We start from the raw sequence: 24745 nt of genomic DNA on the forward strand, positions 1-24745 counted from the left end.
GCGGGTGCAGTGGGATTGCCTTCAGGGCCCCCACAAGCCACCAAGTCCCATAACAGCTGCACCCCATGTACCTGTATTGTTAGAGGGTCCAGCCATGTCTGTATGCCCCTTCCTGGCAAGCTAATCCCCATATGGTTCTCGGTCTGTCCTCCTAGTCACCTGTCCATCCTTCTATACCCCCTTATGGTGTTCTATCCATACATTTGTCTGTGTATACCACCTCCAATCTGTCTATACCTCTATATGATGCTCTGTTTCTCTTTACCGCATTGGGGGCCTTATTTTGGTTCACTCTTTCTGACAAATTCCTTCTTAGATGGACAAAACCATGTGCACTGCAGGGGGGCAGATGCAAAATGTGCAGAGAGTTAGATTTGGGTGGGGTTTTACTTCAAAGTGAGATCTATATTGAAGTGTAAAAATAAAGCAGCCAGTATTTTCCCTGCACAGAAACAAAATTACTCACCCAAATCTAATTCTCTATGCACATGTTACATCTGCCCCCCTGCAGTGCACATGGTTTTGTCCATCTAAGAAGTATTTTGTCAGAAAGAGTGAACCAAAATAAGGCCCATAGTGTTGTCTGTCCATCAATACCGCCAACACAGCATTTTTAGTTTATCTTGTGTGACTCCTCTGATGTTGGACAAGATCTGACTTCTGGGAAAAACATTTGCTGCATTCAGAACATTTATATGGCTTCTCTCCTGTGTGACTCCTCTGATGTTTGACCAGATGTGACTTATGGGAAAAACATTTGCTGCATTCAGAACATTTATATGGCTTCTCTCCTGTGTGACTCCTCTGATGTTTGACCAGATGTGACTTATGGGAAAAACATTTGCTGCATTCAGAACAGTTATATGGCTTCTCTCCTGTGTGACTCCTCTGATGTAGGACAAGATGTGACTTCTGGTAAAAACATTTGCTGCATTCAGAACATTTATATGGTTTCTCTCCTGTGTGACTCCTCTGATGTAGGACAAGATCTGACTTCTTGTAAAAACATTTGCTGCATTCAGAACATTTATATGGCTTCTCTCCTGTGTGATTCCTCTGATGTACAACAAGATCTGACTTCCTGGAAAAACATTTGCTGCATTCAGAACATTTATATGGCTTCTCTCCTGTGTGACTCCTCTGATGTAGGACAAGAGCTGACTTCTTGTAAAAACATTTGCTGCATTCAGAGCATTTATATGGTTTCTCTCCTGTGTGACTCCTCTGATGTGTGACAAGATGTGACTTCTGGTAAAAACATTTGCTGCATTCAGAACATTTATATGGTTTCTCTCCTGTGTGACTCCTCTGATGTTGGACAAGAAGTGACTTCTGGTAAAAACATTTGCTGCATTCAGAACATTTATATGGCTTCTCTCCTGTGTGACTCATCTGATGTTTGACAAGATTTGACTTATGGGAAAAAGATTTGTTGCATTCAGAGCATTTATATGGCTTCTCTCCTGTGTGACTCCTCTGATGTATGAGAAGATGTGGCTTCTGGGAAAAACATTTGCTGCATTCAGAACATTTATATGGTTTCTCTCCTGTGTGACTCCTCTGATGTTGGACAAGAAGTGACTTCTGGTAAAAACATTTGCTGCATTCAGAACATTTATATGGCTTCTCTCCTGTGTGACTCATCTGATGTTTGACAAGATTTGACTTATGGGAAAAAGATTTGTTGCATTCAGAGCATTTATATGGCTTCTCTCCTGTGTGACTCCTCTGATGTATGAGAAGATGTGGCTTCTGGGAAAAACATTTGCTGCATTCAGAACATTTATATGGCTTCTCTCCTGTGTGACTCCTCTGATGTATGAGAAGCTGTGATATATATGTAAAGCCTTTGTTACACTCAGAGCACACATGTGGTTTCTCTCCTGTGAGACTCATCATGTATGAGGTGAGAAACAAATTAGTTGCTAAATGTTTCTTCTATCCAGAAAATAAAATAGTGTTTGTTCCTCCTCCTGAGGTGTAAGGAGATATGATGTATTTAGTTGGCTTGAGCGGAGAACAATTTCCTTTTTCAAAATCCTCTTAATTTGAATCCTGCTCCTTATATGTCCTGTAAGAAAGTTAATATGTAAAAGCATAATGGTTACCAGGATAACACTACTTATATTGTATAAGATGTATATTTATACACAACATCAAATATCACAGACACTGACAATGATGCTACATTTGTGTACTGATGTGTCCACATACATCCAGCCTCCTTGTGTGTTAAACAGTCCTTCAAATGCTTCATTCCATAGTTGGACTGTAGCTAAGCAAACTCAAAACAAATAAATCACCAGGGCCAGATGGGATTCATCCGAGGGTATTAATGGAATTAAGGGATGAACTAGCTACCCCCCTACATTATATCTTTAGCAAGTCACTATCGTCAGGTATAGTACCAAAAGATTGGAGAATAGCATATATTCAATATTCAAAAAAGGAAAAAAGGAAGATCCCGCTAATTACAGACCCGTTAGTTTAACATCAATTGTGGGTAAACTATTTGAAGGATTTTTAAGGGATGGTATCCAGGAATATTTAGATCATCACCGTCTACTCAGTGCTAACCAACATGGGTTCGTGAAAAATCGTTCATGCCAAACTAATCTACTAGGATTCTATGAAGAGGTTAGCAAAAACCTCGATAATGGAAATGCTGTAGATGTGATTTTCCTAGATTTCGCTAAAGCATTTGATACTGTCCCACACAAGAGATTGATTAATAAAATGGAGAACCTAGGATTGAGTGAAAATATCTGCAGATGGGTAGGGAATTGGCTATGTAATAGAGAACAAAGAGTGGTTGTGAATGGTGCCGTATCAGATATGATACCGGTACTAAGTGGAGTGCCCCAGTGTTCGGTTTTGGGGCCCATTTTGTTTAACATTTTTATTAACGATATTGGGATAGGGTTACTCAGCAATGTATCCATCTTTGCGGACGATACAAAACTTAGCAAAGTCATTAAATCATCAGAAGATGTCACCATGCTTCAAAATGATCTTGCAATTCTAGATGAGTGGGCAAAAAAAATAGGAATTTAATACCTACCGGTAATTCCTTTTCACGTAGTCCTTATGGGATACTGGGAATGGTCTTAAGACATTGGGTATTAGAGGGTATCCGCAGGAGACAGGCACATCTATAACTTTGAAGCTGGGTGTACTGGCTCCTCCCCTCTGATTCCCCTCCCAGGAACCAGTTAATGGAAAAACTGTGCCCGAAGGAGAATGTACATATGAGAGGAATAACTTATATGTCACCTATGTAAACATAAGTGTGAATAGTGTGGTGAGATTCACTCCAGCACACCCGCATTCATCAAAAACAGAAAACTATAATACCACCAACTGGGTGGATTTTCTTTAACAAAGGTCACTGAACTAGACCTTAGAACCAGAAGACAATAAGTTAGCTTCTGAACTTTATCAGCAGAAAAAAGAAAACTGCAGCCAGACCCCCGCACAGGGCGGGCGCCCAGTATCCCATAAGGACTACGTGAAAAGGAATTACCGGTAGGTATTAAATTCCTATTTTCACTAACGTCCTTGATGGGATACTGGGAATGGTCTTAAGACATTGGGGATGTCCCAAAGCTTCCAGAAAGGGAGGGTACGTGCGGAGACTGCTGCAGTACTGCCTGCCCAAACTGGGTATCCTCTTTGGCCAAGGCATCAAACTTGTAAAATTTTACAAAGGTGTGTTGCCCCGACCATGTAGCAGCTCTACAGAGTTGCAGAGCTGACACACCCCGAGCAGCCGCCCAGGATGCGCCCACCGATCTGGTGGAATGAGCCTTTAAAACCGGAGGTGTCGGCATGCCTGCCGTCACATAGGCTTGCTGGATTGTAGTCCTAATCCATCTAGCAATGGATTGCTTAGATGCAGGGTGTCCTTTCTTTTGTGCGTCATACAGAATGAATAGACAATCTGTCTTCCTGATTCTTAACGTCCTCTGGACATACACACGCAAGACACGCACCACATCCAGGGATACCGGAATATCCGGCGAACTAGATGCAGACGGGACTACAATTGGCTGATTTAGGTGAAAGAAAGAAATCACCTTAGGGAGAAAACGCGGGTTTGTTCTCAACTCCGCTCTGTCTGAGTGGAAAATTAGATAGGGACTCTTACAGGAAAGGGCTCCCAATTCAGACACTCTCCTAGCCGAGGCTAGGGCCAAAAGGACCACCGCCTTCCAGGTGATATACCTCAATTCAATCGACTCCAACGGTTCAAACCAGGAGGATTGAAGGAAGTTTAGAACAACGTCCAAACTCCAAGGAGGTGTAGGAGGTACAAAGGGAGGCTGGATGTGAAGCACTCCCTGAAGGAAAGTTTGTACTTCCGGGATGACAGCCAATTTTCTTTGGAAGAATATGGACAGGGCCGAAATCTGTACTTTTAGTGAGCCCAGACGGAGACCCAAATCCAATCCCGCTTGTAAGAAGCACAATAACCTGTTCAGGTTAAATTTCGCAGGGGGGACCTTCTGTTCCTCACACCAACCCACGTACTTTCTCCAGATATTGTAGTAGTGGGTGTTTGTCACCGGCTTTCTGGCCTGAATCATCGTGGTGATAACTGATGAATGCAGACCCTTCTGAGCTAAGTTTTTCCGCTCAGCCTCCACGCCGACAAACGTAGCCGCCCTAAATCTTGGAAGACGCAAGGGCCCTGTGTGAGAAGATCTCTCCTTAGAGGCAGAGGCCAAGGATCCTCGATCAGCAGGCTCTGTAGGTCCGAGAACCAAGCCCTTCTTGGCCAGTCCGGAGCCACAAGAATGGCTTCCACTCCCTGACTTCGAACCCTTTTTAGAACTCTTGTCAGCAGTGGTATGGGTGGAAACAGGTACACCAAGGGAAACACCCATGGAATTGTCAGGGCGTCTATTGCCACTGCGCAGGGATCCCTGGTTCTTGTGCAATACATGGGGACCTTGTGGTTTAACCGGGATGCCATCAGATCTATCGATGGCTGGCCCCAACGGTCCACAATTGCTGCAAACACCTGTGAATTCAGGCTCCATTCCCCGGGGTGGAGGGCGTGACGGCTCAGAAAGTCCGCCTCCCAATTGTCCACACCCGGGATAAAGATGGCCGACAGAGCCACCACGTACATTTCCGCCCAAGCCAGGATCTTGGAAGCTTCCTTCATGCAAGTCCTGCTTTTCGTGCCTCCCTGGCGATTTATGTAGGCCACAGTTGTGGCATTGTCGGACTGTATCTGGAGCGCCCGACCTTGGAGGAGATCCTGGGCTTGTAACACTGCATAGTATACAGCTCTCAGCTCCAGTATATTGATGTGGAGTCTCGCTTCCCACCGAGTCCACTGACCTTGAAAGGTTCTGTCCATGGTCACAGCACCCCATCCTTGCAGACTCGCATCTGTTGTGAGTCGCACCCAATCCTGGATGCCAAATCTCCGACCTGCAAGCAGGTTCGACTCCTGGGTCCACCATAGAAGGGACTGCCGGGACTGATGCGACAGAGAAATCCTCTTGTACATCAGGAGATGGGAGCCCGACCATTTTGCCAACAGATCCAGTTGGAACACCCTGGTGTGAAAGTGTCCGAACTGAATGGCCTCGAAGGTGGCCACCCTCCTGCCCAATAGCTGGATGCATTGGTAAACCGACACCTGAGGCTTTGCCAAAATCACCATCACCAGGGATTGTATGGCTTCCATCTTCTCCCGAGGGAGGAAAATCCGTTTCAACTCTGTGTCCAGGAACATTCCTAGAAAGAGGATACGACGCGTCGGCGTCAGGGAGGACTTGGGGATATTTAGGATCCACCCATGCTCGGATAAAACCTGCCTGGTTTTTGCTATATCCTGCAGCAGGACCTGTTCCGACCTTGCTTTGATCAGCAAGTCGTCCAGGTAGGGGATAATGTTGACACCCGACCTCCTGAGCAGTACCATCATTTCTGCCATCACCTTCGTGAACACACGCGGCGCTGATGACAGGCCGAATGGCAGCGCTCTGAATTGAAAGTGCAGATCTTTTAGCGCAAACCTCAGGAAAGCCTGGTGTGGACCCCAAATTGGTATGTGGAGGTAGGCGTCCTTCACATCCAGCGATGCTAAGAACTCTCCCCCCTCCAGGGTTGCTATTACTGCCCGGAGGGACTCCATCTTGAATTTGTAAACCCTTAAGAAAGGGTTTAGTGACTTTAAATTTAAAATGGGGCGTACCGAGCCGTCCGGCTTCGGCACGAGGAACATATTGGAGTAGTAACCCCTTCCCTGTTCCTCCAATGGGACAGGTGTGATGACCTGTGACGTTAGCAGGCGTTGTATTGCCTGTTGTAGGTTCACTCGATCTGCCTGTAGGGCCGGCAGACCTGATTTGAAGAACCTGTGAGGAGGAGGTCTTTCGAATTCCAACCTGTAGCCGTTGGTAATAAGATCTCTCACCCAGGAATCCAGGAGAGAGACTGACCACACGTGGCTGAAAGCTGACAGGCGACCCCCCCACCTCGCAAGTGACTCCAGGGTCGGAACCCGAGTCATGCCGCAGGCTTAGAGGCGGTGGCATTAGCGGCACGATCCTGAGATCCTGTGCTGGCGGGCTTTCTGAACCTACCGCGGCCCCCTCTGGCGGCCGAGCTGGAGCCTCTTGCCCTCTGCCTGGGCCTGGAAGGCCGAAAGGACTGAGACGCCTGAAAGGACTGGGAAGCATGCCCCTGAAAGGGACGTTTTGCGTGAGTGGAAGCTGTCGGCAGAAAAGTCGACTTGCCGGCTGTAGCCTTGGATATCAGGTCGTCAAGTTCGCTACCAAACAACTTTTCTCCCTTAAAAGGCAAACTCTCCACACTACGCTTTGACTCTGGATCAGCTACCCATTGTCTTAACCAGAGTGCCCTGCGGCCCGAAACCGCCATTGCGGAAGAGCGAGCATTTATAGCTCCAAGCTCCTTTTGAGTGTCACACAGGATCTTTGCAGTATCCTGGATATGGCGAAGTCTCTCTCCGACCTGCGCCATTGACATATCGGCCAGCATGCCTTCCTGGATTTGAGAAGCCCATGTATAAATGGACTTAGCCATCCAACAACTGGCGAGGACAGGTCTCTGAGACGCCCCACTCGCTGTGTACATGGACTTAAGGGTAGTATCCAGTTTTTTGTCTGTACTATCCTTTAGTGTTGCTGCCCCTGGAACAACCGGAGGCTCTTCCCACACCGCTCTAGTGGCGGGATCAAAGGGAAAGTTGGACTTAAACCTTTTAGAAAGTTGGAAACGCTTTTCAGGTTGTTTCCAAGCCTCCTTAAACGTCTCATCAAGGTCAACTTGTTCAGGATAAACAATTTGCTGTTTCCTTTGGGACCCAAAAAACGGGTCACCCTCCTGCATGTCTGCTAAGGGAAGGTCTAACACTTCTCTTATTGCTGTAATAAGAGGTTCTGGGCCTCTAAGAGATGACTGTGAATCAGGGATCAGAGCCCCGTCGTCCACGTTATCTGTGTCGTCACCCGCCTGCAGATCATTATCTGAATCAGGCAACATGGCGGCCGCAGCACGCTTCCGTGACTGGCCCGTGGTGGTGTTTATATTATCCACCCGTGCGGCTAGAACTGACAAGTCCTGCGGCACCTGTTTGGTCTGCACTGTATTTGCAGCCAATTGAGTTGACACTGCCTGCAGCATGGTTTTAATGCCTGCCGCCCACTCAGGCTCTTGTGAGTCTGATTGAGGAGTACCACTGATCAGGGGTGAGACCCCTGTCTGAGTGGACATGCATTCCTCACAGGTAATCTGTGAGGTGGACTTAGGCACAAACTTGCTGCTGCAAATGAGACAGGTTAACTTCCTCACCATGTTGGTGTAATAAGTAACCTTTCTTCCACAAACACACCACAATCACAATGAAATAAAATATATAAAATCAATGTGCAGTGTATAGCAGCTATATATGTGTGAGCTCTATCACTGGAAGTGTGTAGCTTAACAAGCACGTGGGGGAGCGCTCAGATTACACTGAGGAGACCAGCACACCCTGTACAACCTGAACTCCTATTTAGTTGGTAACACGCATAAACACAGAACAGTGTGATCAATTAAGCGATCTCAGCGCTAAATACACTTGCTGTTTTCTGCAGATTTCCTCTGTCCCACACCTCACCGCTGAGGAGTGATCTGGAGGTAGTAATGGCGCCCAAGGAGAAGCAGGAAGTAGTGTATGCGCGCTCAGAGCTCTGGCCTCGCTCCGCTGAAGCCCCGCCCCCTGTGATGGCGCAGGGGCTTCACTGATCTTTATACTGGCGCTGGATGTCAGTTTTTAATGGCGCCCTTACACTGAACAGCGTTTTATAGTGGGATCTGCCCTGGTAGCCCAGGGACTGTCACCCGCAGCCAGTCTGTGATGGGGGGTCTGCGCAGCCCCTGTCCAGGGTACCGCGTCTGCCGCCGCCGCCATCTTGCCGCACGATGAGCCGGGGAACCCCACTGTGGGGATCCCGGTTTCTACTCACCACAGACGTCTTCGGACTGTGTCAGGAGTGTGCGGCATGCTGGGGGTGAGTATCACTGCAGCGCAATGCCCGTGAGTACAAACACCCTCTCAGGACAGTGGTCCTGCAGCAGGGACAGCTCGGTACCTTAAGAGGCCTGCAGCTGAACCCTCCTCAACTGACTCCCTCGAAGCAGGGATACTGTGAAGTCCAACACAGTAACCCCAAAATAATAAAAGAAATAAAACTGAAGACAAACTCTCTGGAGCTCCAGCAGTGTGCATCCTCTCCTGAGGGCACATTTTTCTAAACTGGTTCCTGGGAGGGGAATCAGAGGGGAGGAGCCAGTACACCCAGCTTCAAAGTTATAGATGTGCCTGTCTCCTGCGGATACCCGCTAATACCCCAATGTCTTAAGACCATTCCCAGTATCCCATAAAGGACGTTAGTGAAAAATGTGCCCTTCCCGTGGTCAGCACCCTGCCCTAAAAAATTTCTAGAGTGAACACTACATCAGACAAGCTTAAAGCTTGTTTTACTGCAATGATTAAGTCCTCCACCCCGGGGAATGATAAATTATCATCATTGTCACCCTGAACCCAGGGCACATCATGACTGCACTCACCTTCCAAACCTGAATCTACAGGCCTAGAAGTACACGAAAAAGACTGTTTTGGTGATACATCACTATCCAACTTATCCAGCAGTGCATTCATCTGTTGATATTAGCAGTATCCTGCATTACCCGCAGTAAGCCTGGCTCTCTGTCTTTTTTAGTTAAAGGAAAGAGCCAGGGAAATGTTGGGAAGACGATCTAGGTGACTGAGAAGTGACCCAACCATCTTTCTGCTTGCCCAACAACTGCACTAATGCACTAACCGACCTGCCAATGGCTATAACTCTCACAAGTTCTGTCTGCTGTGTCCCTTGAGTTTCAACACCAGCTTCACAAGCAGAGCATAAATCCTCCTGTGTCATTACTGTCAGAGGTTAAGTGTATTGCACAAATACTGCATGCACTGAAAGAGTTAAAGGCTCCCTCCCCCATGAACACAGACTGCTCATCTGTCATGATGATAAGTCACAGTATAACATGTCAGGCGAAAGTACCAAAATCAATATAATGTAGTACTTATCTGTCTGTGAGTTCCAGAAGCCTTCTCCAGAACGTAGGGGGTAGCGTAGCCCAGGAGAATCAATCACTCGGCCAGATACAGCATTTCAGCTCCACAGCCAGCGTTTCTCCAAAATGGCACCAAGCAGAGTGAGGGAAGGGACCATCTGTCCCTGCCACAGCGAGGTCTGTGGATCTTTGCCAACTACCCCCTGTAGCCACTCCCACTGTAGATTCTCCTATTCCTTGTGCCTTCCCTTCCAATAGGAATCATGCAGTGGCAGTGTGATGATTCTATGAGAATCCTCAACACTGTGTCCTACCTAAATAAGTGTAAAATTAATAAAATAAAAAACACCTATCTATCTCTAATCTTCGGCTGCGCAGCAGCTTCTTCAGTATAGCACCCACTCCGGTGGGCACCTAACACGAAATGAAGAGTCTGGGATGCGATGGGAGGAGCCTACCTCTCTAAAAGCTTTAGGATAGGTGCCTGGCTCCTGCGGACCCTCCTACATCCCAATAGGAAGCTGTGTCACCAGGACCATTGAAAGAGAAATATATATATATAGCATGGATAGGTTCTGGCAGTCGCTAAACAAACAAACGCTGTGTCTGTTGCCTTCCATGATCCAAGGAGCATGTATACCCTCAATAGCAGGGTAGTTCACGGCGGCACTCAGAGAAATAAATACACTCACCAACTTTGCATGAATTGCCAACGTTTCAATGAGGTTTACTCATTTTCATCAGGGCAAAGATTACAAACATAACTCACCATTTTATGTGATGCCATCACCATGTTGTTCCTCAGAGCCGCGAGGCTGCACTTCCTCCCTGATGAGGTCACCCAGTGCCCGTCACCACTTTAAAAACTTTATGTGACTGTCAAAATAGTAACAATATATAAATGATACAAAATCTCATTATCTGATAATATTGTACTGCACCAGAGACTAGTAGAAAATAACAATACAGGTTGAGTATCCTGTATCCGTGCATCTATTATCCGAATTATTCCAAAAACCGTGGTTTTTGGAATCATTTGAATATTTTTTTTTTTACCCCTCTAACCCTCTTTTCATACTTACCAAGTCCCAGGGCGTCCACAGCAGGCCTCCAGCATCTTCTCCAGGGCCTCCAGCGGTCCCCGGAATGCAGTGCGCGAGCGCCGGTGACGTCACCGGTGCGGGCGCATACCCGCGCAATGCATTCCTGGGACCGCTGGAGACCCAGAGAAGATGCCGGAGGCCTGCTGTGGATGCCCGGGGCCTGCGTGGACGCCGAGGGACCACCGGACACCATCGGGGGACAGGTAAGTAAGCCTAAAAAAAAAATATTCTAAAAACCAAAAAATTCCCCTATCCGGAATGCTCGTGGTCCCGAGCATTTCGGATAGGGGATACTCAACCTGTACATACAAAGATTACAAAAAACAGCTTAAACCAAGAGTCTCATTTAAGCCCTTAGGGTTCAATGAATCTAATTTAAAGATCCATTTGTGCCTCTCTCTGCAATAAAATCTGGAGCCTATTGCCACCTCTATCAAGGGGAGGTATATGGTCTATAATCTTGTGTTTCAATGAGGTTGGTGAATGACCCATTAAAGCATTATGACGGGCAACAGGCTGTTCGCTGCTGCCCGCAAGCACAGCTGCAGGTACGGCTTGCCTGTGCTGTGCCATTCGTATATTGAATTGTCAGTCGGTTTTACCGACGTAATATTTGCCGCATGGGCAAACCAAAACATATATTACATATTTAGTAGAACATGCGAGTCTGTGCCTAATGGGAAACATTGTATTATCAAAAGGATGTTTAATGCTGTCACCAGTCCACATGCGACACATCCAGTACATGTTACACAGCCTAACTTGGCCGTACCAAAGAAAGTCTTGGCTGGTTGTTTATCAAAATTAGTGATGTCACTGTGGACTAGAAAGTCTCGGAGATTGCGTCGCCGTGAGTAACTGGTGACCAGTATTTTACCCAACAGGCCAGGTAAATCTCGATCAGTGGAGACAATCGGCAAATATGACTTCACAGCCCTATGTGCCAGACCACTCCTGGTATTAAATCTATTGACCCAACAGATTCTGTTATCATTCCTTTTTCTATTTTTGTTCTTAATCGTCAGTGTTTTAGCTCGAGGTAAACTTAAAACCCTGTTTTTGGTGGCCACAAGTTGTTTATAATCGCACCCTCTGTCTAGGAATTTTTTAATCATCCCATCAAGTTGCATGATGAGACCTTCCTCATTGCTACAGATCCTGCGGACCCGCAGCATCTGTGAGTAAGGTAACCCTTTGGTTACTGAGGCTGGGTGAAAGCTTGCTGGAGATAAAAGCATGTTTCTATCTGTTGGTTTCACAAATAGCGAAGTGTATCTATCTATCTATCTATCTATCTATCTATATATATATATATAGGTACTCTTTACTTAGTTGGGCGCCCATCGCGGTGATCGCGGGCAGTACATTAACGGCCGCGACGCGATGCCCGCGATCACCGCGATTTCCCATAGGGTTCAATGTTAAATTTAGTGCTGCCCGCGATTTTACATTCAATGCTTCAATGGCCGCGATTTGGCCATAGGAATCAATGTTAAATGGGCTACAGAGCCCAAATAGGCACAATTAACACTTAAATGTCCCCCCAAATTTGTAACGCCACCCCACGATCCACGCCAACCCGAAGCGTTGCGAGCGCAGCGAGCCCGCGAGGGGCGGCGTGACGCGTCCTCCGACCTTTTCATACCCCCACTATCCACGTCGGCGTGGAGTTGAGAATAGAATAGTGTGGCGAGCGCAGCGAGCCACCGAGCCCGAAGCGTGGCGAGCCCCGCGAGGGGACGTGGATACCTGTGAAGCCCGCGTAGGGCCACGTTAACCTGTGAAGGTATCCGCGTCCGCTCGCCACGCTTCGGGCTCGCCACACTATTCTATTCTCAACTCCACGCCGACGTGGATAGTGGGGGTATGAAAAGGTCGGAGGACGCGTACCGCTGCGCTCGCCACGCTTCGGGTTGGCGTGGATCGTGGGGTGGCGTAACAAATTTGGGGGGACATTTAAGTGTTAATTGTGCCTATTTGGGCTCTGTAGCCCATTTAACATTGATTCCTATGGCCAAATCGCGGCCATTGAAGCATTGAATGTAAAATAGCGGGCAGCACTAAATTTAACATTGAACCCTATGGGAAATCGCGGTGATCGCGTCGCGGCCGTTAATGTACTGGCCGCGATGCCTGCGATCACTTTACCCACGACGCCCGCGATGGAGATCGTGGGCGCCCAACTAAGTAAAGAGTACCTATATATATATATATATATATATATATATATATATATATATATATATATATTATATATACACACACACTGGTCCCCATATAGAGGGCAGTCAGTGTGGTTAGTGCAATGCTATATATATATATATATATATATATATATACATACATATACACACACATACAGGTACCCATATAGAGAGCAGTCAGTGTGGTTAGTGCAGTGCTATATACATACATGGGTTCCCATATAGAGAGCAGTCAGTGTGGTTAGTGCAGTGCTATATACATACACTGGTTCCCATACAGAGGGCAGTCAGCGTGGTTAGTGCAATGCTATATATATATATATATATATATATATATATATATATATATATATATATATATATATATATACTGGTTCCCTTACAGAGGGCAGTCAGTGTGGTTAGTGCTGTTAGTAGAACAGACATATATAACACAATACTCGGCATGGTCAGACTGATCACATACCTTGCTGGGTATTACAGACCCCTCAGGACCACAGTAATCCGGGTCTCCCAGCTGCTGGTACCAGTGTGTAAGTACAGGAGGAGTCAGTGCTGCTTCTGTCTCCTACTAGTACTTACACCCCCTACTTCCGGGTCAGTGTGTGCACTATTTGCTGGTCCTCCACTTCCGGGTCAGGCTGGGCGTGTCGCTGCTATCATTGTACTTCCTGTCTGTGTCAGTCCCCACCCCCTTTCTTTTCCTAGAGAGGTGTGTATACGGCGATGCTCCGGTGGCCATTTTAACTAAGGGCAAATCCCAGCTGGCCATATACTTTTTGCCCACAGTTCAGTCTCATACTACAGCAGGTAATGACAGTTTGCAGGTTAATATTTAACTCATTGTGTACTACAAATAAACGCACAAAGGGCACATTACATAATATATTGCTAGGTCTTAGATGCATTTATTATATTAATTTTGCAGATTAAGCAATTGTCCGCAGGTTAATATAATGTATTTTATATGATAGTTTATTATATTGTATATAGTATTGTATTATAATATATATGTTGTAGCCCTGTGGTAATAACCCTGTGTTAATAACCCTGCGATAGCCCTGTGGTAATAACCCTGTGGTAATATCCCTGTGGTAATAACCCTGTGGTAACAACCCTGTGGTGACCCTGTGGTAATAGCCCTGTGGCAGCCATGTGGTAATATCCCTGTGGTAATAACCCTGTGGTAACAACCCTGTGGTAATATCCCTGTGGTAATAACCCTGTGGTAATAGCCCTGTGGTAATAACCCTGTGGTAATAGCCCTGTGGTGACCCTGTGGTAATATCCCTGTGGTAATAACCCTGTGGTAATAGCCCTGTGGTGACCCTGTGGTAATAACCCTGTGGTAATATCCCTGTGGTAATAGCCCTGTGGTAATAGCTCTGTGGTAATAGCTCTGTGGTAGCCCTGTGGTAATATCCCTGTGGTAATATCCCTGTGGTAATAGCTATGTGGTGGCCCTGTGGTAATAACCCTGTGGTGACCCTGTAGTAGCCCTGTGGTAATAACCCTGTGGTAATAACCCTGTGGTAATAACCCTGTGGTAATATCCCTGTGGTAATAACCCTGTGGTAATAGCCCTGTGGTAATAGCCCTGTGGTAATAGCCCTGTGGTAATAGCCCTGTGGTAATAGCTATGTGGTGGCCCTGTGGTAATAGCCCTGTGGTAATAGCCCTGTGGTAATATCCCTGTGGTAATAGCTATGTGGTGGCCCTGTGGTAATAGCCCTGTGGTAATAACCCTGTGGTAATAGCTATGTGGTGACCCTGTGGCATACCTCCCAACGTCTGTGCTGATGAAATAGGGACACTCGCGCGAGCATCCAAAAAGGTGGCGGGGCGTAATGAGGGTGCAGCTTATGCTAATTAGCCACAACCTTATTTTCATACGAGAATAGATGCTGTGCGCAAGCGCACAGCTTCTATTTTATTAGATTGGGGGGTCTGCCAACTGCCAGCCCCCGCAGCGGGACAATACCTGCCGCGGGTGAGACAGCGGGACAGGACCCGAAAATCGGGACTGTCCCGCTGTAATCGTGACAGTTGGGAGGTATGGTGGCGTAACTAGAAATTTTGTCAAACAAATTCTGGTGCCCCCCCCCCCCATACATTTATTATCTTTTTACCTTTATTTTTCATTTATTGACAGTAGTTTTTTGCTTGTTGCCAGGGGTTTACATGCAAATTTCCATTGGCAATATATATATATATATATATATAATGCTCTGGGGTGGCGATGGGATCATGTGTGGCCCCAAGCGTCGCAAATATGTTTATGTATGACATTGAAAGAGATTTATTTTTTGCCAACACTGTTACAGCTGATCGTATAAAAATGTACCTAAGGTACATCGACGATATTTTTCTGCTTTGGGTAGGTGATGAAAAGAGCTTTCACGATACCATGAGTCACATTAACACAATGGATCAATCCATCAAATTCACATACACATGCAGTTATAGCAGCATAAACCTCTTGGACGTCAATGTGAAAGTCAATGGCAGTAATGAATTACATACCACACTTTTCAAAAAACCTACTGACAGGAACACTATCCTGCACAGTACAAGCCATCATCCCCCCTCATTAAAATGGGGTCTCCCTTACTCGCAGTTTTTAAGGGCTCTTAGAATCTGCAGCAACAAGGATGATGCTGAAACAGACATAAATAGAATGCTGAAAGACTTTTTAGTCAGAGGTTACCCACACAAACTCCTTCTGGATACTAAGCACAAAGTGTTAAAACTAGACAGAACTTCTGTTCTAGAGTCCCGTGTCAACACTAATAATGACAGTAGGGTCATTTGGACCCAGAGATTTTCCACTGGCAGTGAGTCCCTGATGCAAACAGCCAAAAAAATCTGGCCAATTATAGCAACTGATAACAATCTACCTTCCTTAAAATCATCGAGAATTCTCCCTTCCTATCGAAGAGGTCAGAATTTAAAAGACAAAATAGTATGCACAGACATAGCCAAACTTTCGCCACCACCACCACAACATTTTCTTACCCGTAAAAATGGGAACTTCAAGTGTTTAGGCTGTGTCATCTGCTCCAGCCTGGAAGTGGGGGACCATTTTTTTCATCCCAGATCCGGTGAGAAGATATTAATACACCACCCACTCACATGCAGCAGTCGATATGTTGTATACTATGTCAAATGCCCGTGCGGCTTACTCTATATAGGGAAAACCATCAGACAGTTCAAGGAAAGGATTGAAATGCACAGGAGCAGCATCAGAGCAGCTTTGGCTGGCAAAGGCTCAGATCAACCAGTCGCCCGTCATTTTAAGTCTCATAATCACTCCCTACCATCATTAAGATACAAAATGATAGATTGTATTCCAGCCAATTCCAGAGGGGGAGATAGAGGCCCTAGGTTGTTACAGCTGGAGGCGAAATGGATCTATAAGCTTCAAACAGTACAACCTAACGGCCTTAATGAACAATTATCCTTTACTTCGTTTCTGTAATTTTCATGATTGTCATACAAGCTTTCACATTTTGACACATAGTCGACCTCCGCTGTCGACACTTCCCAAGCAACCACTGACTTTGACAATTTCTTCAAAGATACAGTGGTCTACTTAAGTGCGTTTCAGCGCACACACCAGCTTCAGTATAGAGTGCCAAACATCACTGGCAACTAAACTGAGTTATTACGTCAATTGATCAGACAATTAGATGTGATTAGTGCACACAGACTGTGCAACTTTGTACATCCGTTCTGCGATGTTCATCAGCGTGTTCCTATTGTTCCGACATGCTGCTCATTATGCATTATTTACAGTGTCTCTGCCTGTACTTTATGTATCTTGTAATTTTAATATGCACTTTTTATTGTATCATATCACCCAGGTGATGGTGAAAACTGAGCCAGAACACGCCCCCACTGGGAGTCCGGACCCGTCGGCGCCCTGGCGCACCAGTGACGTCACCCGGCTCCCGGCCACGGCGTCAGTGGAATTGTACAGCACGGGTTTTTGCACTGATCTTGTCTATAAATGTAAGTACTGTATTTTGTTTCATTTGTGTCTTGATAAAGGGTGTACAAGCCCGAAACGTTGTCACAGCAGCCACTTGCGTGAGCTTGACTTTATTTCTTACGTATTACTTTGAAAAGTGTTGCGAGTGCCGCTGTCTATTTGCCTGCTATATATATATATATATATTGTTAATGGCGATATGATTATTACCAGAGATACAATATGTGAAAAGCGCAGGTTACGTAATGTGTCCGTAACCTGCTTACCCTTTATACCTAGCTACGTGCGAACAAAACGTAGCGCAGCGTAGCGTACCTTTTAATTGTATGTTATACACTTAAGAACCAATACCTTGATAAGAGATCCCTTCGCAGGACTTTGTCTCTCTTTCTGCGAATATACTTTAAAGGACAGAGTCCGCAATGTACCTTATCGCTATTATGCGAATAACCAGACACGACCACTGAATAGAAGTAAGGAGGTTAGAACTCCATATAAAAGGTTGTATTAAAGTCCCTAATGGACAAAAGGGGGTTACAGAAATAAGAATAAACAGGTATAACAAGTGATACAATCTACTAACAATGAATACTAACAAACTCTGCTAAGGGGAAAGAATACAATAATACAAGACACAATCAGCCAACAATACTTATAAGAATAAATACCGTGAAAATGCAACCGTTTACCGTGGTTATCTAGTAAGCGAAGCGCAGTCCGGTCAGAGCTTACTATCGTTCAGGAATGAACTATAGTCCGGTAGGAAGGTCCAGGGAAAGTAGATGTGCCGAAGAGACCGAGCCTGCTCCGGGTCGCCTATCTTATAGGGTCAGAAGGGGGAGGTCAAAGGCCATTCTCATTGGTCAGAGATCATGTGTCCGGTCCACTGTGATTGGAGGTTAGACGCTGTACCTGGTCTGACCAGGTGCAGGGGAGTGAACTTTAAGAGTCCTTTGTTTGGTGGTTTCTGTGAAGGATGGGCATTGGCGATAAAAGTGAATTGTGACATCCTCTACTCCACAGTAATTAATGTACATTTTAGCCCTATTGTTCCCTATGTATGTCTGTATTTCCCAGGACTTTATTCATGTAAGCCCCAAATGCGTATTACTTAAATATTGTAACTGTGTATGTGGAGACAAATGGTCCGGCTAGAAGCGACCAAATGCTTAGATTAGAATCTGTTCAGTTTGTGTATAGTTTTTGGTTCAGGGATCAAAGGACCTCTTTATAGGCTGTTTAGTAACAGAGACAACAGGTAGTGGCAGAGACATCCACTTCCCCCCCAAATAACAAGAGGCTAAGGATGGATAACACCAGGGTCAGTCTCCAGAGAAGAGATCTGTTTACATGAAGGTGTGAAATCCCTCACATACACAAGCTTCAAAGCCAGATGAAGGGAGTGAGTTAATCAGCCCCTGGACAGGTAATAGGAGACCCTGTTATATTCATACAACTGCACCCAGCATAGGAAGGGTTAAGAATTCCTGAGGAAGAGAGGGGAGAGATGTGAATGAGAGCTGAAGGAGAAGAGAGGAGGAAGGAGGTTAGTCGCAGTCTTAAGGTTCAGAGGTATGCTCTACCTGTGTCTTGTGGAACGCCTCATCCTCGCTTCTGTGGAGTTGCCAGTGTTTTGTGGACTTACAGTTTTCTGCTATCACAGCTGTGTGGATAAGTGATAGTTTGCCCTGTGGAACTGATCTGGGACTGTGACTATACAAGGACTGTCTGTTTGGGCCTGCTACCTGAATATCTTTCTACTCTGCAATTTACCTTTGCCACTGTTTATTGTCTATTTGTGCGTGCTGTGGAAAATAAACCGTTCTTCTGGTTTCATCTGCTCGGTGTCTGAGTGATTGAAGAATCCCGTATCTTCACATTTGGCGGCAGCAGCGGGATCACTCAGACACCAACCTTCGAGCAACGAGTCATAAACACCTCAGGGAATGGATCCAGCACCACTATGCTACCGATACAGCAAAAAGGATCAACTGCAGGATCTGTGCCGTACGAGGCAGATTGAGTTTGAGGCATTGGACACCAGAGCAGCATTAATGGCAAAGCTGGCACAATGGGACCAAGAACACCCTGGACAGGAGGACGATGAGGACCCCGTCCTAGAGCGGAACGAGGTGCAGGGGGCCAACAGGACAAATGCTTCAGGGGCTGCGCTGCCTGTTGGAAATGCAGATCAGTTGCAGGACTTGCTGGCAGCTCTGGGACAAGGAGCCTCAGTTTTGGGAGCTGCATTGGGGTTGCAGTCCTCTATACCCACTACGGCAGCATCAGTAAGCCAGGTGGCCAGGCTGAGATATAATGACATCCCACCTTTTGATGATGCCGGTTCGGATATTGATACCCATTTGCAGATGTTTGAATCTGTTATGACTTTGCATGGAATTGAGGCAGCAGAGTGGCCTCGATTTCTGTTCCCCAGTCTGAGAGGAAGGGCTCTGGAAGCATTCCATGCCCTGAGCCCAGAGCAGGTGCTGGTATATGAGGAGGTACGGAGTGTCCTGCTTGCTAGATATGCGGTGACTGCTGAATCATACCGTGTGAAGTTTCGCACCATAACCCGAAAAGGCGATTCTTCATTTACAGAGTTTAATAACCTGTTGCGGAGGAACTGTGATAAGTGGCTGTCCGTGAAGCAGGCCCTTACTGTAAAAGATATTAAAAATGCTTTTATCTTGGAGCAGCTGCTGAACAAGATGCCTCTTGAGATCAGAGAGTGGGTAGCAGATCGGACCCCTACCACCCCCGAGAAAGCGGCACAACTAGCGGACGAGTTCACAGCTAACAGGCCTCGGTGGAGAGGGGCCAACATCGAGGAAAAGACCAATCTCCGACGGGCCCAGCCAGATCGGGATCTACCGGCGGCCCCCCAACGCCCAGCTCCACAGCCCCCCAACCCCCGGCCTTGGGGACCCGAGCTACCAGGAGCCCGTCGCTGCTACAACTGTGACAAGGTGGGTCATGTCCGCCGAGATTGGCCCCGGGGAAGAGGACCATTTCCAGGTGCCCGACATGCCTTGCCTCGAGTAGCTGTGTGCCAGGAACCATCATTTGGGGGAGGGGGAGGGGAGTACTGTCCTGATGCGCCAGAGGCGGAGGAAGTAGTATACCAGGTGGAGGTGGTAGCAGCTATTGGAAAAGCCACCCCGGATAACATGAAGCCACATCTACAGCCTGTAAAAGTTAATGGGAAGGAACTGCAGGGGTTAAGAGATTCGGGTGCCTCCATCACCCTTATCCGCCCAGAATTAATCCCCCCCTGCCAACTACTGAAGCAACGGAAAATTAAGATCTCCATGGCAGGGGGGCAGATCACTGTCATCCCCATGGCCCGGGTACACTTGGATTGGGGTCAGGACTCTGGGGAAGTGAACGTGGGACTTCTGGAAGGGCTCCCCACCCATGTTATTCTAGGAAATGATTTGGGTGGTGGATTGGCCAGTTGTTTCGTGGGAGCTATCACCCGGAGCCAGTCACAGGCTGGAGAGATAGCACCTGAGGGCCCTCTCCCGCCAGCACCAGGAATTACTGCTACAGCCCCTGAGCCACCGCCGGTGAGTAACATGGTACCAGACTTGCTTGACTGTGACGTGAATCTGGGGGAGGTAGATAGAGTGGAATTTAGGGAAGCCCAACAAACAGATCCGTCCCTAGCTAGCCTCCGCAGGGCAGCAGGACGGAGTGATTGGGGAACTCAGGAGGATCGCATTCAGTGGGAGGAGGGGAGACTGTACAGGGTGCCAGCAAAAGCAGACCCATTAGAGCCCGAAGTCCCTAGGAAACAGTTAATTGTTCCCCAGCAGTACCGTGCGCGATTGCTAGCACTTGCCCATGACATCCCCTCAGCAGGCCATTTAGGGATTCGTAAAACCCGGGCCCGACTGCTGCGGCACTTCTTCTGGCCAGGGATAAACCAGGAGGTAAGACAGTATAGAGAGTCATGTGGGGTCTGTCAACGCCTCGGGGGACCCCCACGTCGTGTCCCCCTACAACCCATGCCTGTGATCAGTGAGCCATTCAAGAGAGTGGCCATGGACATTGTTGGGCCTTTTAAGAAACCGAGCAGAACAGGAAAGAAATACATACTGACTGTGGTTGACTATGCGACTAGGTACCCAGAGGCGGTGGCGCTGGCATCCATAGATGCTGAGCATATTGCCCAGGCTCTCATGGATATCTTTAGTCGTGTGGGATTTCCCGAAGAAGTGGTCACCGACCAAGGTGCGCAATTTCAAGGGGACTTACTGCAGACCATATGGGCCAAATTTGGGGTCCATCCCTTTCGCACCACTGCCTATCACCCCCAAACAAACGGATTGTGTGAGCGATTTAATGCGACCCTTAAGCAGTTGCTACGGGCATATGCTGAATCAGAGGGGGGAGACTGGGAGAAATCCTTGCAACAGCTGCTATTCGCATACCGCGAAGTAAGGCAAGATTCTACCGGGTTCTCCCCTTTTGAGTTACTATATGCCAGAAGGGTCCGGGGTCCTCTCGACTTAGTCAGGGAAAGCTGGGAAGGATCATTCCAGGAACCGGAGGTTCCGGTCTTAGAATATGTGGCCCAAATGAGGGAGAGACTGCAAAGGCTAATGCAGCTTGCGCATGACCATATGCTGGAGGCACAGGGAAGGCAGTGCCACTATTACAACCAGCATGCACGTGAACGGGAGTTGGAAGTGGGTCAGAAAGTGATGGTACTGGTACCTGTACGAAAGCACAAGTTACAGGCGACCTGGGCAGGGCCATATACTGTAGTGGACCGACAGGGGCAGGTAGATTATATCATTGCCCTAGATCAAACCGGGAAGCGGGTGGGCACCTACCACATAAATAGATTAAAAAAATATGTCACCAGGGAAATAGGGGCTGTGGCAATCTGCTGCCCACCAATGGATGACCCAGAGACTGACCCTATCCCTGACATTCTGGCAGCAACCAAGAAGGATGTGGGGGTGGAGGCCGTGCCCATAGGCACACAGTTAACTGAAACCCAGACCCGACAAATGAGGGAGGTTTTGGAGCTAGTGGGGCCTCAGTTCACTAGCAGGCCGGGACGCACTCATGTAGCAGCCCATCATGTCGACACCGGAGCAACTCGGCCCATTAGGCAACCAGCATATCGGCTGAATCCCGAGGTGCTCAATATGATGAAAAAAGAGGTAGACGAAATGCTGGCGCTTGGGGTCATTGTGCCATCAAATAGTCCCTGGGCCTCCAGCGTGGTCTTAGTGCCCAAAAAGGATGGGAGTACACGCTTCTGCGTGGACTATAGGAAGCTGAATGAGGTGACAGTGACAGACGCATACCCCATGCCCCGGGTAGATGAGCTGTTAGACAGGTTGGGGATGGCTCGCTATGTGTCCACCCTGGACCTTAGCAAGGGGTACTGGCAGATACCCCTTACCAGAGAGGCACAGGAGAGGTCAGCGTTCAATACCCCATTTGGGCTTTTTGAATTTACTGACATGCCCTTCGGGATGAAGAATGCCCCTGCCACCTTCCAGCGTACAGTAGATCGCATACTGACAGGGTGTCAGGAGTTTGCCCAGGCCTACCTGGATGATATAGCAATTTTTAGTGAGACCTGGGAGGATCATCTGCAGCATGTAGCCCAGGTTTTAGCAGAGATTAGCCAGGCAGGGTTGACAATCAGACCGGATAAGTGTCAGATGGGGATGGCAGAGGTGCTGTACCTTGGCCACAGGGTTGGGGGAGGCCGTATTCGTCCAGAACCAGCAAAAATTGAGGCCATTCTGAAGTGGCCTCACCCCACTAACCAAAAACAGGTACGTGCCTTCCTGGGCACAGCGGGGTACTATCGTAAATTTGTTCCTCAGTACAGCACCATTGCCAAACCACTGACTGACCTAACGACCAAGAAGTACACCCAAAACATTGACTGGACCCCTGACTGCGAGCAGGCTTTCTCCCAGCTTAAGGACATCTTGTCCCGGTCCCCAGTGTTAGCCGCCCCTGACTTCCGCCGGCGGTTCATTGTGCAAACAGATGCTTCAGCTTGTGGAATAGGAGCTGTGCTAAGTCAAATAGGGGAGGATGGGTGTGAGCACCCAGTTGCCTTTATTTCCCGAAAACTAGTTGCCCGCGAGATAGCCTACGCCACCATTGAAAAGGAGTGCCTAGCCATCGTCTGGGCACTAAAGAAGTTGCAGCCCTATGTGTATGGGCGTGAGTTTTCAGTGGTAACAGATCATAACCCCCTTAGTTTTCTACAACGTACAGCCGGAGACAATGGACGGTTACTGAGGTGGAGCTTAGCCCTACAACTGTACAACTTCTCTATTTCTCACAAAAAGGGTAAAGATCATGGAAACGCGGATGGCCTATCCCGTCAGCAGGAACCAGACCCAGTGCCACCTAACACCAGGAGACCAGCCCTTGCCATTACCCAGGACACCAGGAACATGGACTAAAATGTGGGGGAGGAAATGTGAAGGATGGGCATTGGCGATAAAAGTGAATTGTGACATCCTCTACTCCACAGTAATTAATGTACATTTTAGCCCTATTGTTCCCTATGTATGTCTGTATTTCCCAGGACTTTATTCATGTAAGCCCCAAATGCGTATTACTTAAATATTGTAACTGTGTATGTGGAGACAAATGGTCCGGCTAGAAGCGACCAAATGCTTAGATTAGAATCTGTTCAGTTTGTGTATAGTTTTTGGTTCAGGGATCAAAGGACCTCTTTATAGGCTGTTTAGTAACAGAGACAACAGGTAGTGGCAGAGACATCCACTTCCCCCCCAAATAACAAGAGGCTAAGGATGGATAACACCAGGGTCAGTCTCCAGAGAAGAGATCTGTTTACATGAAGGTGTGAAATCCCTCACATACACAAGCTTCAAAGCCAGATGAAGGGAGTGAGTTAATCAGCCCCTGGACAGGTAATAGGAGACCCTGTTATATTCATACAACTGCACCCAGCATAGGAAGGGTTAAGAATTCCTGAGGAAGAGAGGGGAGAGATGTGAATGAGAGCTGAAGGAGAAGAGAGGAGGAAGGAGGTTAGTCGCAGTCTTAAGGTTCAGAGGTATGCTCTACCTGTGTCTTGTGGAACGCCTCATCCTCGCTTCTGTGGAGTTGCCAGTGTTTTGTGGACTTACAGTTTTCTGCTATCACAGCTGTGTGGATAAGTGATAGTTTGCCCTGTGGAACTGATCTGGGACTGTGACTATACAAGGACTGTCTGTTTGGGCCTGCTACCTGAATATCTTTCTACTCTGCAATTTACCTTTGCCACTGTTTATTGTCTATTTGTGCGTGCTGTGGAAAATAAACCGTTCTTCTGGTTTCATCTGCTCGGTGTCTGAGTGATTGAAGAATCCCGTATCTTCACAGTTTCGGCGTCAGCAAGGATAAGAACCGGTTTGAGCTAGTTTCCTTTGTTAACTACTTACAACAGAAACTGTCTCTGGAATATGGATTATGTCCATATCTATCGGGCAATGTACATTGCGACATATTCGCAATGACCGGAATACTTCGCATAATGAACTGAGCGGAACGGTACTAAACACGATATAGACAGGTGTGTGCAGGGCTAACTAAGCTATGTGTGGCGTTCTAAACCTTTTAACTATATTTCATTTCGTATAAGTGTGTTATTATGAATTTATGTGTGATAGTATGTCTACTCTTCTGGTCCATATTGTCACACATACTCGGGTATGGAAACTTTATTTGCGCAACTCTGCGAACCAAAATGGCGGCCATACTATCACAAAATGGCGTGTGTGTACCTAGGCTTCCACAGTCCACCCTTTAACAGTAAATATAAAACTGTTACAATACAAAAACATTTCACACGACAATACAGA

The 24745-nt window shown here is 47.1% G+C and overlaps 1 protein-coding gene across 1 annotated transcript in view; it reads right to left on the reverse strand.

Annotated features, from left to right (window-relative positions):
• Positions 1–386: 386 nt before the first annotated feature.
• Positions 387–24745, reverse strand: part of LOC146053291 (uncharacterized) — a 111851-nt gene continuing 87492 nt past the window's right edge. Inside the window, exon 6 of the mRNA XM_083167984.1 lies at positions 387–1883. Within this exon, the coding sequence (XP_083024110.1) occupies positions 619–1883 (1265 nt within the window). The 3' untranslated portion in view covers positions 387–618. The remainder of the gene's footprint in view (positions 1884–24745) is intronic.

The sequence above is a fragment of the Crinia signifera genome, unplaced genomic scaffold, assembly GCF_055691185.1.
Source record: "Crinia signifera unplaced genomic scaffold, ASM5569118v1 HAP2_SCAFFOLD_149, whole genome shotgun sequence".
NCBI lineage: Eukaryota > Metazoa > Chordata > Amphibia > Anura > Myobatrachidae > Crinia > Crinia signifera.